Consider the following 15,169-nt stretch of genomic DNA (forward strand, 5'->3'; position numbering starts at 1 on the left):
GTGAGTGGAAGGAGGAAGCGTGGTGGCGACTGAAACTTATGTTCCTATCCCTTCTCCTTGCAGACCCCTGACAAGGCTGCTAAGGCCTTGGTGGCAGGGGTAGCTAGAACTGCTTCTGTGCAGACTACTGCGTATGCATGCCCAGCAAGTGAAGGCTGGCCCGAGTGTTCTTTATCCCATGCAGCCTTGCATCCATCTGTTCTGAAAAGAAATCGTTCCCATCCAATTGGAGGTCTGCATCTCTTGGGAGAGGCCGGAGGTCTGAAGCCAGGAGCTGTGCCTCATAACCACTGCAACCACCCTAGCTGCCGAGTCCATCGCGTTCCACGCCATTTGGAAGGAGCACCTAACCACCGCGGTGCCCTCCTCTACCAGGGTGCCCAATTCTTGGGCCAAACCCCACGGAAGGGATTCCTTGAATTTATGGAGGGAGTCCCATCAGTTACAACTATATCTGCTCAACAGGGCCTGATGGTTCGCCACCCGGAATTCCAGGCTGGCAGTCGAATAAATTTTCCTCCCCAAAAGGTCCAGTCTCTTGGCCTCTATTTTTGGGAGTTGCGGAGGTGGGTGGATATAAAGGTACTCAAAGGCTGGGACAAAGTACTTCTTTTTGGCCCTTTTGGAGGTGGGAGGACTGGATGATGGGGTTTGCCAGAGGGCTTGGAAATTTTGAGGACTCCGTCATGCACTGGTAGTGCAACATGGGCAGGGGTAGAGGCTGAGAGGATGTTAAACAAGGTGTCTGCCTGCCCAGCCATCTCCTCCACCTCTAGACCTGAGTTCTCGGCCACCTGTCGAAGCAGAGCCTGGTGTTCTTTAAAGTTGTCCAGTGGTCTGGACCTCAAGGATCTCGCGACCACCTCGTCCTGGGATGAAAATGAAGACTGAGGAGGCCCTGGGGCATCATCCCCCATGGGGGCAGAAAGGTTTAGGGGTGGGTGCAGTGTCCTCTACCCCGACCTCTGAGCGTGACCCATGCACCGAGCCCAGTGCCATCGGTATGGCCAACTGTTGCTCTGAGGCAGTGGCAGATGAGCAGTGCGAAGGGGTCATTGTCATGACCGGCATGCCCCACGCGCTCCAATAAGGCCACTGTGCTGGCCACTGGCCGTGTGGCCAAGGTGGCGCTATCCATGTCCACACAGCCTTGGGTGCCCAATTGCACCGGTGGAGTCTGGACGAGGGGCTGACCTGCCCTTCCGTACCAGAAGAATCCCCTTCCAGTGACTACGGTGGGGCCATCGACACCTGCGTCTGCCCATTGACTGTCACTACCGGAGACCATTGCCCGGAGTAAGAGGATCAGTGCTGGTATCGAGGGGACCAGTGCTGGGGGGGGACCATGGTCAAGACGGGGAGCGCTCCCACGGGACAGATGACCGAGATCTGCGCCAAGAGGATGACCGGTGCTGGCAGTACGGAGACCAGCATCTTCCCCTAGGTTATCCGCGTCGAGACAGCGGGGATCGTGATCACGGTGCCTGAGGGTGAGCCCCAGAGGATCTGGACTGCAAGTCGGGAGATCTGAGGCGGGGAGGTGGGGAGACCTGCCGTATCTCAGAGGAATCGTGTGGCACTCCACTGCCCCTGAGGGGTCTTAGCAGCTGGCTTGCCCTTGAAGGGAGCCTTTGCTGTTTCCTGCAGCACGTGCGGTGCCGGCAGCGCAGGCAGAGGCCTCTACTCTCTTGGCACTGGGGGAACTTCTGGGAAGGCGTTGATGCCGTCAGGAGTTTAGGTCCCTTACAGCTCCTGGGAGTCCATGGTGTACCCTTCAAGGGGCTAAGGGCCCCAACTGGGGAGGCACATACAGATGGCTCTGGAGTGGCCGGGTAGCCTGAACTGGGTCCTTTGCCCGATGACCCATGACCCTTCTTGCCTGGCGCTGGGGAGCAGTGCTTCCTTGTTTTCTTTTTGGGCACCGGCAGGGAGCAGTTCCGGGTGGAGTCCGGTGCCGGGGGTGCGCTGCACACTGAGGCCAAGGTACTCGGCGAGTCTTGGCGGGATGGCTCAGAAGCCAGACGAAGACCAGCCTCCATAAGGAGAGCCCGCAAACGAATATCTCACTCCTTTAGAGTCCTGTGTCAAAAATTTTTACAAATACGACACTTGTCCTTCACATGTGATTCTCCCAAGTACTTGAGGCAGCTGCTATGGGGATCACTTACAGGCACAGGCCTGTTACAATCTGCGCAGGGCTTAAACCCCAGAGACTGGGGCATGCCCCGCCTGGGGCAAAGTCCCCACTGGAACTCTAACTTCGAACTACACTTAACAACTACTTAACACTAACTACTATAAACAAACTATTTACAAAGCCCTAAGGCTTGAAGTCAGAAGGAACGAAAATGCTAGCCCTTGCCATGCAAGGAAAGGAGCTCCAACTAATCACCACGGGCGGTAAGAAGTAACTGAGAGGGCATAGGGGTGGCGGTGCCTAATATACCAATGCATGGGTGCGGCACTCAAGAGGGCGCCACAGCCGACCCTGTGGATACTGCTAAGGCAAAAATCTCTGACGGCCGCGCAGGTGGGCACACGCACACCTAAAATGGAATCGACATGAGCAAGCACTTGAAGAATCCATGATTTCCATAAACACCATTACCATGTGCCACTTGTGGAGTGAGGAAGACTGGGGTGTATGAAGATGACGACAATCCAGGGTCACTTGCAAGTCTTAAACTCCACAGAGTTCCTTGGTTCCCAGTGCCCTATAGGGCTCTCAGTTCATTTAGTCTAGGGTCCCTATGCATGTTAAATATTTCAAAGTTTTAAAACCTTGAGAAAATGCCCAGACAAAAATCTTCACTAAGCCACAGTAGGGTTGAAAGTACATCATTAACGTAAGGGTTAAAAACCTTACAAGAATATTGTAGTTAAACAAAAAAACAAGCAATAGAAAGCCAAGAAATACAGGGTTAAACTTAAATAAATTCAAACACTGGAAAGTCTGGAAATGCCCAAGGGCAAAAAAACTGATACATGCACATGATAGTAAACAAATCCTGTCAGAAAATAAAAGCATCAGGTGAAGATTCTCTGAACAAAAGTATCAAGTATGCAAAAGCTCGTTCACGTAGCAGAGGAACTCTCTTTGCTGTAAATATGAATGCAACCATCACGTAGGGGAAGAAGTCATAATGCTGAGATTTTTCTCCTGTATCTGCAGTTAGGAGTTGTACCCAAAATGGGGATTAGCATGTACCATGTGGACTTGTAGAAAAGGGGAGTTTGAGTACATTTCCAACATACCTTTTTATTCAGGTGAAGACAAATACCCTTCTGTTATCACTGCTTCCTCTCAGTGTGTCATAGCACCCCAGCATCCATTCTGATAAACCCACCACTGAAGATTATTTGGAAACCAAACTCAAACTTGAGACAGGATTTGGTTACCAATATCTTTCTATTCTGGGTGTGATGTCACTAGTAGAGTGCAAGCTGGGACATCACACTGAGCAGGAGCCAAAAGGCACTAAGAGGGAGATGTTAGAAATGTGCTTAAATGAGTCTTCAATGTGTTTACTTTGGATCAGCAGATAATATTAAAACTGTAATGCTCTAAACTGGAAACAAATGTTTTAAAAATAGAAATTGTTGTCAAAAGACAAGCATTACTTATTTACAAATGAAGAGTACCTGTGTGCTACATTCTACAGGATACACTTTTGAGGATGGAATTTATGCATGTCTTACAAGATTAAAAAAGAGACTAAAATACATTTTAAAAACATGGCACATAGAAAAGGAAGCAAGCAAGCAAGATCAGATACCAAAGAGATCTCAAAAGGCAATATTTTTAGACTAACTCCAGGAAGGAATTAACACACTGATTGATAATGGATGTATTCTTGGTTGTCAATATAAGCTTTTTCACTACTTAAGTAGCTCCAATAAAGTTAACACTCAGAAACGAAGATTCCCCAGCCCTTGGTTGATGCATCTGAAGTCACTATCCAGGTTGGACCCATACACCCCTGAGCACATTTGTTCTGACTGACCACCAGTCTAGGGACACTATCATCCTCTAAAGCATGGATATCAACAACTGAAAACTGTTTCAACTTGGTCTGTAGACCAAGGCATCTACTGCTGCATAGATCTCATTCTCAAACAGGCAAACAGCGTCACATAGTAGTGGCTACCATAAGACCCCTGAAAAACTTTACTCTCTGGATCTTTAACAAATACTGGCTTGTTTTGATAAATCTATACTCTGGGAGAAAAGCTCTCCGCTCTATGGAGTCTAGTATAGCGCCTATAAAAGGGGTCCTTTGTGAAGGGCAGAAGATCGACTTTGGGTGAAGAAAGAGCCCTAAATCTGAAAAGAGCTTGGTCATGAAGACCGTTTAACAGATCTTCATTCACAGAAGCCTTCAGTAGCCAGTCATCTAAACAGGGGTTAACAAAAATACCCTGATTCCTCAGATGAACTCCCACCACAGAGAGACACATTTTGTAAAAACTCTGCCAGTCTCTGCATTCTTCCTCTATCTTCTTCTTGATAAAACTCTAGATTTGGAATAGAGTGAACCAGGGACAACTACAGATCTGGCAGAAGATATAAGGAGCCAGCTTTTGGGGGAGATCCTGTAGGGATCTTAGAAGGAGGGAGCATAAGAGAATCTGTGAAAGGGACCTTGATGCCCTCTAGCCTCCTCTTCCTGACAGGGGCAAAGATGATGATCTTTGAGTTGGGGAAACATGCCTCCTCTTAGACCTCTTGCATTTCACTCTTGGATCAGACATGTGCAGCGACATCAAAAGGTGAACCTAGACTGCCATGATGATTGAACTCTCTGGAACTGAGGATGTAGCTGGAACCAAAATGGGAACCAAACTACAGATTTGAAGATGGAGACAATATCAAATCCAGTGTTATATGTAAGTCCATCTCCCTTGCTACTGACGCAAAAGGCTGAACAAGTCTGCGTTTCGGAGCCGTAGTGCCCTGGTCTGAATCAGATGGATCTGACAGCTCTGATGCCTGTGCCAGGAACCAGAACTGCTCACCGTGGCCACTTTGTCCTTATGCCCCTCTCTCTTCAGTGTCATTACTGACAGCACCAAAGGCACTAGCTACCCTGGTTCTGGCACACCAATGGACTCCATCTTCCTACATCTGTAAGTGGACTTTGAAGCTGATCCTAGCCGTACCACCACATGAGTTCCTTCAGGATCAGAAAGCTGTGAGGCACAAAGTATGGCACCAATGAGGGTGGATCAACTGTCTTGGCCTCTCTTCTGGAACTGGGCAGTGGTATCCGATCACATGGCCCTCAGTTTGGCCATGTGTCACCTCATAATCTTAACTGAGGAAGCCACAGGGATTGGGTCTGGTCCCAACTCGGGATGCAGCCTCTTGGAACCCTTCGGTCCTTTGTTGGGGGGAACAACAGAGGCAGAGACTGGCCTTTGCAACCTTGGATTGGAGGATTGCTCAGAACCAGAGGGTCTGGCCTTGAGAGCTTCTTTCCATAGTAGGCGCTGCAGGTGAGTCTCCCAGTCCTTGTGGGCTCTGGGAGTAAAGGTCCTACAAATCAAACAATCAAAAGGCGAATGTCTTTCTGCCAAGCACTTGAGGCAGTGCACGTGGTCGTTGTGTACCCGGAAGATAGCTGGGCAGGAAACGCACCTCTTAAAACCCAGCTTCTTCACTTCCGCCATATCACAGAACTGAAAAAGAATCACCGACTAAATCAACAGCTAACAGTAACTATCTAAGAAGAAAAAAACCCAGCTCTGAAGAGACCGGAGAGGTTCACATATGTTTGTGGCATGTGGTTGGAAGGAACTGAGGTGGTGAGGGTGTTCCGCCCTCTGTATAGCCTTGCCTTTGGCGCGGTGTGACATTGGGGGGGTGAGGGGGAGGCACAAGAGTTCCCTAGCTAATACTGCTAGAAGATGGTTCTACCACAAGGCACCATAAGGAGACACGGTACTCGTAAGTGAGAATAAACAGAGCTACTTGAAGAGCATCAAGTAAAGAACCCACATCTGCACGGTTTAAATGTTAAGTTTTAAAAAAAATACACAATTACAGCTCTTTAAGGGGCATTAGGAGGCAAAAGGAATTCCAATCTTAAGAAGGTTTCCACTTTGATATTATCATTTCAAATTCAAAGATCTGCCTAAACAATTTAAGAATTTTACACCAGTTTTAGTAACTTTCTTATAAGAATAAAATTAAGGGCTTGATTACTTACGGAAAGCTTTCTGCACTGTGTAAGTTGTTAGCACGCAATAAGCCATAGAGAGAAACATGTGTGCTCTCTGCTGAAGAGTTCAAGTCATGCTCTTTACCTTCTCTAATCATCGTACGTTTAAGCAGACCGGAACATTTCAAAGCCAGTTCCAAAGCATCCATCCAACACCTGCCTAAAGATAGATGCTTGTTAGTAATGGAATTTGATATTGTTCACTTCACAATGATGAGTTATTTAGGGCCCCCCCCATACCTTACCTTTGAAAGGCACATACTAGAATAATAAATGCACTTAGTCCACAGACATTAGGTGACTTGGATTTTAATATCATTCCAGACCTAAAATATAAAAATAACTTACTCCCTGTCTAGATGTGAAAGGGACTCCAGGGTAGGACTGGCAAGATCATAGACCAGAATGTTATAACTAAGGCTACGTTTATGTCACAGAGGTCACGGAATCCATGACTTCCAGAGACCTCTGTGACATTTTCTGCTTCAGCCCCAGGGCCAGAGCTGTCAGCCAGCGGGGGCCCCAGAGCTCTCAGCTGCCAACCCCAGAGCTCCGAGCCGCGGCGGGAGCCCCCGCAGGTCCGAGCCACCAGTCCCGGAGCTCCGAGCCTCTGTGGGGTGGTGGAGACTCTAGAGCTCCCAGCCGCCGCGAGCGACAGCAGCGATGGGTGATGTTGGGATGGTGCCAAATTTGTATTGTGAATTACTGTGACTGATATGAATGAACGTGGTGAACATGAGTTTGGTATGGCTTGGTATGTCTGAATTGGCTAGAGGATTCTGGGAGCAGGGCTCTCTTAACATCAGACCGTTTGTATGGAAATTTACCGAGTCCGCTGAAATTGCACTTGAATTGTTAATCAGAGACTCTATCTGTGCGTGTTTCAGCTTGGAACTCCGGTCATGTCAGCCGATGGCCAGCTCACAAAAGTAAAGAAAACGCAGAAAACATGCTATCAGTGAGCTTGGTATTGAATGGTTAGGATGGCACCACAATAAGAGCTCAAGTGAATGATGGATGAGAGGGTAAATGTCAACTGATCTTTGGTCTCTGTCTATTTTGCAGTCCCTTTTAAAATATTAATTAGAAAAACCAGTAATGAAACGCCCACAGGGCATATTTCTGGGACTCCTTTGAGAGCAAGGGGTATAAATGTTAAGGATACCATACATGCAGAGTTAGTTCGTTAGTGAGCTCTCCAATTAACATCTGAAGAGGTCTGTGATGCTGTAAGACAGAGGGTCTTAGGGGTAGCCAACACCCTGCTACGAGGGACTTTTGAAACCAGAGGGCCTCAGAGTAACCAAGTACTTGAAAAGAGAAGAGAAGAAAAGAAGTCTCTATCTAGGACTGGTAGCTATACCTGCTTTGTTTGCCTGCCAGGATACTGTGTAGGGCCAAGATAGTTACTGAGGGTTTATGCTTGGGGAATTGAAGCTTATTAGGAGGACGTATTACATAACCTTTTACTGCTTGTGTGATTCTCTCTTAAGTAAGTTGCTGTGCATTGAGCAAATTGAACCTGAATTTTCACTGGTACCAGTAACAATCTGCCCAGCCGTGGGCCATTAAAGATCCATTTCAACAGGCGATGGACCCCTCACTCCCCTTTTTTGTCAGTTATTTTTAGTAAGAGTCACGGACAGGTCATGGGCTTCTGTGAATTTTTAATAAACAAAAAGTAACAGAGACAAAATCTTAACCTTAGTTATAACAGAAGAAGCCACAGCAGATATGCCTTTTCCCTCATAGAGGCAGACTGCCACCTCCCTTCTTTGCCTGCCAACTCAACTTTCAAGCATGGAGTGTCAACTGTACTGAATTCTCTTTCCCTGTTTGCAATATTTTTGTTCCTTACTGCGAATACATAAAACTTCAGTACTTTCTTAAAAGCACCTGCTTACAAAAACACATCAGCAAATGTTCAATTCAGACATTCCATTCTTTATACATACTTACATTTTAACTTTACAATTAAACCGAGGAAACGTTTTCACCAAGTGGTCCACAAGAACACCAACCTTTTCCCCAACTAATTAATTCAGACCCCAGCTAATGTTTGATTAGTTCAAATTATTCCTGCCAATGTACCATTTCTCCATTCACAACAGTGACCTTTATCTGCTATTGTGCTTTGTCACCTAACTTTATTAGATCTCTCTGCTGTTCCCTATAGCCTTCTCTAGTTTTGGCTAACATAAATAATTCTGTCATATGCAAAATTTGCCCTTCAATTTAGTAATGCTTTGAAAAAGGGATCAAACACCAACCAGTCCTAGAACAGAACCTTGGGGCACCCAGCCATTAACTTTTTGCCATCTTGAAAACTGACCATTTATTCCTCCTCCGTTTTCTGTCCCTGTTTTGTTGATACACCCAAAGAACTCTAATAGACTAGACCAAAGATTATAGTTGAAAGATCACAGAAAAAACTGTTTTTTTCACTGTAATACTTTATGTTTAGCCATCTTTGCTATTTCCCATGTTTGGTCAATTTTCTGGGGTCTTTCAACAGCAATAGGACAGCAAAAAGCATTTTGAAAAATAAGAAATTGATTATAAAACCAAATAAATTGAAAGCGAATTTAGGACAACTAGGTCATGAAATTACTTTTCATTCATTTCTTGAAATTTACTAGATTTTAAGTTGGCCATAACCTTTTCAACAATAAGACCTATATAAAATGTATATTGCAGTGCTAAGTTAATTAACTAGTGCAGTTGAATAGCAGCTACTCACCAAAGTTTACACAATAATAGTCTTTTGAAATTCTTTCTAATTTAGAATCTTCCAAGATATTTGGCATTTAATGTGGACTAACACCTCTTCTACAAGGCAGTGTTTGTTAGTCTCTTTTAAGTAGGCTCAAATGTTTAGTTCAAAGAAGTCAAAATTTATAACTACTAAAACTTTGCAAAGTTACTTCATGATATGAAATAAAAATGCTTGCATTATAGCTATCTAATATATTGGGTTAATAAAAAGAGCACGTTCAATTGAACTACGGATCTGCAAATATGATGCTGTTACACACTGTACAAGAGAAATGGAATAATTTGAATCTCTAATAAGCAAGCACTTTAAAAATGAAAAATAAAAACTAAACAAGAAATTTACTTACCATCTGATTCTGAAGCTGCTCGGATGATCAAATAACTGCCGGGTAACGGCTGAGTTATAGAACCAACCGCTTCACCTTTAGGACCCTAGAAATATATGAATACAACACCCTTAGACATTATTTTGAATCAGCTGTTTCATGGCTTGTTTGCTGTAGTAACAAGCTGATTACAATGCAGGAAGCTCTACTGTCACTCACAGCAACAACTAATGAAGATATGGTTCTGTAGATGAGTTGCCTCCTTTCATTGGATTTTCCTCTTCAGACACTTATCTTAAAGTGGGGTTGAGTTGAGAACCATACTTTAAAGAGAAAGGTCTTCAGTTTATTCCAATTTATTTTTTAAAATTAATCTGGAGGCTTTAGTTGGCTGTGGCAAATAACTTCTATGACCTGGCCTATCAGCAGCACCCTGTGCTCTCTTACCTTGTTTCCTTGCCTCCTCCCCTAAGTCAGGTTATGGTGGAGGTACCTTCTGTGACGGGTTGGATCACAGAAACCCCCTTGGGAGCTGCCACCCGATGTGCCAAGACTACCCCTGCTTCTGTTTTCCCTGCCAGCTCAGGACTCCAGCACCCCGTCTTGCTGAGCGAGACACTCCAGTCTGGCTCCAACACAGACCCAGGGTCTGAATCACTTGTCCCCAAGCTGCAAGTTTACCCAAAAACAGCTCACAGGAGTGTGCTTGTCTTTAGCACTCAGATGCCCAACTCCCAATGGGGTCTAAACCCAGATAAATCCATTTTACCCTGCATAAAGCTTATGCAGGGCAAACTCATAAGTTGTTCGCCCTCTATAACACAGATAGAGAGATATGCACAGTTGTTTGCTCCCCCAGGTATTAATACATACTCTGAGTAAATTACTAAATAAAAAGTGATTTTATTAAATACAGACAGTAGGATTTAAGTGGTTCAAAGTAGTAACAGACAGAACAAAGTAAGTCACAAGCAAAATAAAATAAAATGCGCAAATCTATGCCTAATCAAACTAAATACAGATAATCTCACCCTCAGAGATGCTTCAGTAAGTTTTTCTCAGACTGGACACCTTCCAGGCCTGGGCACAATTCTTTCCCCTGGTCCAGCTCTTGTTCCAGTTTAGGTGTTATCTAGGGGCTTCTCCATGATGGCTCCTCTCCCCCTCTGTTCTCTTCCACCCCTTTATATATCTTTTGCATAAGGCGGGAACTCTTTGTCCCTCTGGGTTTTCACGCCCCCTCACTGGAAAAGCACCAGGTTAAAGATGGATTCCAGTTCAGATGACATGATCACATGTCACTGCAAGACTTCATTACTCACTTGCCAGCACACACATATACAGGAAGACTCACAGGTAAACACAGTCATCTGCAGACAATGGTCCTTGTTAATGGGAGTCATCAAGATTCCAAACCATCATTAATGGCCCACACTTTACATAATTACAATAGGCCCTCAGAGTTATGTTTTATATTTCTAGTTTTAGATACAAGAGTGGTACATTTATACAAATCAGATGATCATACTCGGTAGATTATAAGCTTTGTAATGATACCTTACAAGAGACCTTTTGCACGAAGCATATCCCATTTGCATTATAGTCACTTATCAAATTTTTATAAAACTATCCCAGTTACATTATATTCACTTATTATCATGTTTTTATAAAACCATATAGACTGCACAACGTCATACCTTCCTCCCCTCACAGAAATGGACTTATGAGTAGGTGACAAGGATACTATCTGTCCTAGATACTTCTATGACCCCCCTCACTGTAGATTCCAAGTGCCTTCTGCAAGAGGAATCAGCAGGAGAGTGTGCCACTCTGTCTCCGAACAGGAAGCGATGCAAAGCTCCAGATACAAATCTCAAATTAAATTTAGGGCTGTCGATTAATCGCAGTTAACTCATGCGATTAACTCAAAAAAACCGATCATGACTACAAAAATTAATAGTGATTAATCGCACTGTTAAACAATAGAATACCAATTGAAATTTATTAAATATTTTTTGATGTTTTTCTACATTTTTAAATATATTGATTTCAATTACAACACAGTATACAAAGTTGACAGTGCTCACTTTGTATTATTTTTTATTGCAAAATCACTGCAAAAATGGCAAACAAAAGAAAGAGTATTTTTCAATTCACCTCATACAAGTACTTTATCGTGAAAGTGCAACTTACAAATGTAGATTTTTTTGTTTCATAACTACACTCAAACAAAACAATGTAAAACTTTAGAGCCTACAAGTCAGTCCTACTTCTTGTCCAGCCAATTGCTAAGACAAACAAGTTTGTTTACATTTATGAGAGATAATCTGGACGCTTCCTATTTACAAGGTCACCTGAAAGTGAGAACAGGCGTTTGCATGGCACTTTTGAAGCCGGCATTGCAAGGTATTTACGTGCCAGTTATGCTAAACATTTGTATGCCCCTTCATGCTTTGGCCACCATTCCAGAGGACATACTTCCATGCTGATGATGCTCGTTAAAAAAAAAGCATTAATTAAATTTATGACTGAACTCCTTGGGGGAGAATTGTATGTCTCCTACTCTGTTTTATCCGCATTCTGCCATATATTTAATGTTATAGCAGTCTCAGATGATGACCCAGCACATGTTTGTTTTAAGAACACTTTCACTGCAGATCTGACAAAACACAAAAGGTACCAATGTGAGATTTCTAAAGATACCTACGTCACTCGACCCAAGGTTTAAGAATCTGAAGTGCCTTCCAAAATCTGAAAGGGATGAGGTGTAGAGCATGCTTTCAGAAGTCTTAAAAGAGCAACACTCAGATGTGGAAACTATAGAACCTGAACCACCAAAAGAGAAAATCAACCTTTCTTCTGGTGGCATCTGAGTCAGATGATGAAAATGAACATGTGTCGGTCCACGCTGCTTTGGATGTTATCAAGCAGAACCTCTTATCAGCATGGATGCATGGTTGAAGCATGAAGGGACATATGAATATTTAGTGCATCTGGCACATGAATATCTTGTAACGCTGGCTACAACAATGCCACGTGAACGCCTGTTCTCATTTTCAGGTGACATTGTAAACAAGAAGCAGGCAGCATTATCGCCTGCAAATGTAAACAAACTTGTTTGTCTGAGCGATTGGCTGAACAAGAAGTAGGACTGAGTGGACTTGTAGGCTCTAAAGTTTTACATTGTTTTATTTTTGAAGGCAGTTATTTTTTTGTACATAATTCTATATTTGTAAGTTCAATGTCCAGAATAAAGAGATTGCACTACAATACTTGTATGAGGTGAATTGGAAAATATTTTTGTTTTTGTTTTTTACAGTGCAAATATTTGTAATAAAAATAAATATAAAATGAGCACTGTACACTTCGTATTCTGTTTTGTAACTGAAATCAATATATTGAAAATGTAGAAAATATCCGAAACTATTTAAATAAATGGTATTATATTATTGTTTAACAGTGCGATTAATCACAATTAATTTTTTTAACTGCTTGACAGACCTAAATAAACTCTAAAGAAATGTTTTAAACATCTGGAATTTGTAAACAGTGCTATTCCTACAGATATTTCTATTTCTGTCAAGTGTGCTTAGAGGATAAAAGATTGAAAACACCACTCAAGCGCCCACTCTAAAAAGAGATAAGTTAGAGAAATTTTAAGACAACTGATAGGTAAAGGGGTTTGCATTAGGTTTGTAGTCATGGTTGGAGGCTACATTAAATCTACTGTCAATCAGCCTAATTGATAAGAAAACCTGTTTGGGTGTTGGGGGATGGACTTCCCCCAATGAATCTAATGGGAAACTGGTAAGTTAGACGAGGGAATGTAAAAGCAAGAAGTTTTGAACAAAAGCAAGTGAAGAGGAAGTTAGAGGCCTGTAATGGAGGTTTTTAGAGATGTACAGTCCCTATCTGTATTCCGCTGTGGGTTATGCATGTGCACTACGTGCCCGGAGCTGGAGAATTTGAAAATAGGTCAGTTGGTCCGTGCATATGTCCTGGCTCACTTCGAGCCTCCATCCGAGGGCATAAAGGGTGGGGCAGACCAACCATCTCTTCAGTTCTCTCTCTCCTGCAAATCAGAGAAGATCCAAAACCGAGAGGAAAGAGGGAGGGTAATGAAATACAGAGAGGGACCACGCATCTCGAAGAACCTCCATTACAGGTCAGTAACTTCCTCTTCTTCTTCGAGTGATGGTTCCTATTGTATTCCACCGTGGGTGACTGACAAGCACTACTGAAGTAGGAGGAAGGTGTGAGGATGTAGACGGTGGAGCTGAGTGGAGGACTGCAGTCCCAAAGGAAGTATCAGCAGAGGAGTCCTGCACCTGGGCATAATGTCTTGCAAATGCATGAACAGAGCCTCACGTGGCCACTTTGCAGATATCAAGGAAAGGCACCTTCTGAAATGATGCCATAGTTGTTGCTTGTAAAACAACTGAAACTGATGTGATTATATTACATTATTTTGACAAATAAAATATGCAGAATTTTTAAATTTTTGGCACAAAATCCTCCCAGGAGTAACATCTTCTAATAGAATCCTTCCTAATATTAGAAAGAATGTCTCTCAAGGCTGGGTTAGGTTCACTCCCCAACTGAACATTCTAACGATGATACCCATCCAAATATCAAGCCCTGAGGTGGAACGGACGCAAATCAGGGTGCTTGATCTTGCTGTTCCATTGGGTCAGGAGTTCAGGAAACATTGGGAGGTTGATTAGTAGCCGGGATGACGTGTAGGAGGTGGGGAAACTAGAACTGTCGGGGCCAGTAAGGGGCGATCAGGATGACCTCTGCCCTGCCAGATTTTGCATAAAACTCATGGTAGAAGCAGTAGCAAAGGAAAGGCATAATTGAACTGATCCGACCAAGGAAGATGGAGAGCATCACCCTGGGAGTAGATGTGAGGAGTTCCCCCCAGGGTGCCACCTGGAACTGGGGTACCACTGAGCCCTCTGACCCAACAGCCTGGGCTCCTTTTCACACTGTGCTGCTGTGACAAGCTGCAGAGCTGCTCCTGGTCCTACACTTCCTCCAGCATTCATACAGCTAGGGACAAACCCAGCTGCAATTACATGCAGGCTCTCTGACCAACCACTGCATAAACCAACAAAAGAGAGGCTACAGCCAAAATAACCACCAGCTTCCCAGCCTAGGACCCCAGAGCTGTAGCATCCTGCCCTGGTCAAAACCCTGACCAGTATGAATTTATTATCCAGTTTGCCTCCCCCTCAATGTGGAGAGGAAATGCAACAAGCTTATGTTAAACCAAGCTGAGATTGGTTTAAACATGGGATTATAGATGCCAACATGACCATGTGAAATCTGAGTTTGCAAATGATGTGATCGAAATGGCAGTGGTCAAGGATTGTCTCCAACCACCCTTTTTTAGGGTACCAGGAAGTAAGTTGAGTAAAACCTGCTCCCTTGGTATTGAGGAGGGACGTGTTCTATCGCTTCTCGCCCCAATAGGGAGTCCCTCTCTTGTTTAAGAATATTCTCATGACAGTGGCCCCCAGACGCAGTACTGAGGAGGGTTTAGAGGAAGGGATGCAAACTATCATAAACTGTAAAAATTGTTAAAACTATTTACAAAGCTAAATCTAATTCTTATTTTTTAGGACGAAGCTGAAGCTACAGACACTGGAGGTTCCAACGCAGACCACGAGGTGGTGAGAAGTAACAGGAGAGACAGTCGGTCTGCCCCACCCTTTATCCCCTTGGACGGAGACACGAGGTGAGCCAGGGTGCATGTGAGACCCAATGGACATTACTTGCAAATTCTCCGGCTTTGGGTGCCTGATGCACGTGTGTAAACCACAGTGGAATACAACAATCACTCAA

At 44.0% G+C, this 15,169-nt stretch overlaps 1 protein-coding gene across 1 annotated transcript in view; it reads right to left on the reverse strand.

Moving 5' to 3' along the window:
- The window catches only part of OSBPL8 (oxysterol binding protein like 8), a 189,228-nt gene that overhangs the window by 23,199 nt on the left and 150,860 nt on the right, over nt 1-15,169 (reverse strand). The window contains exons 9-10 of the mRNA XM_026648813.2: nt 9,344-9,428; nt 6,210-6,381 (exon numbers count right to left, since the gene is read on the reverse strand). Of these exons, the coding sequence (XP_026504598.1) occupies nt 6,210-6,381; nt 9,344-9,428 (257 nt within the window). The remainder of the gene's footprint in view (nt 1-6,209; nt 6,382-9,343; nt 9,429-15,169) is intronic.

This window comes from Terrapene carolina, unplaced genomic scaffold, assembly GCF_002925995.2.
Source record: "Terrapene carolina triunguis isolate 2854851 unplaced genomic scaffold, T_m_triunguis-2.0 Scaffold68, whole genome shotgun sequence".
Taxonomy (NCBI): domain Eukaryota; kingdom Metazoa; phylum Chordata; order Testudines; family Emydidae; genus Terrapene; species Terrapene triunguis.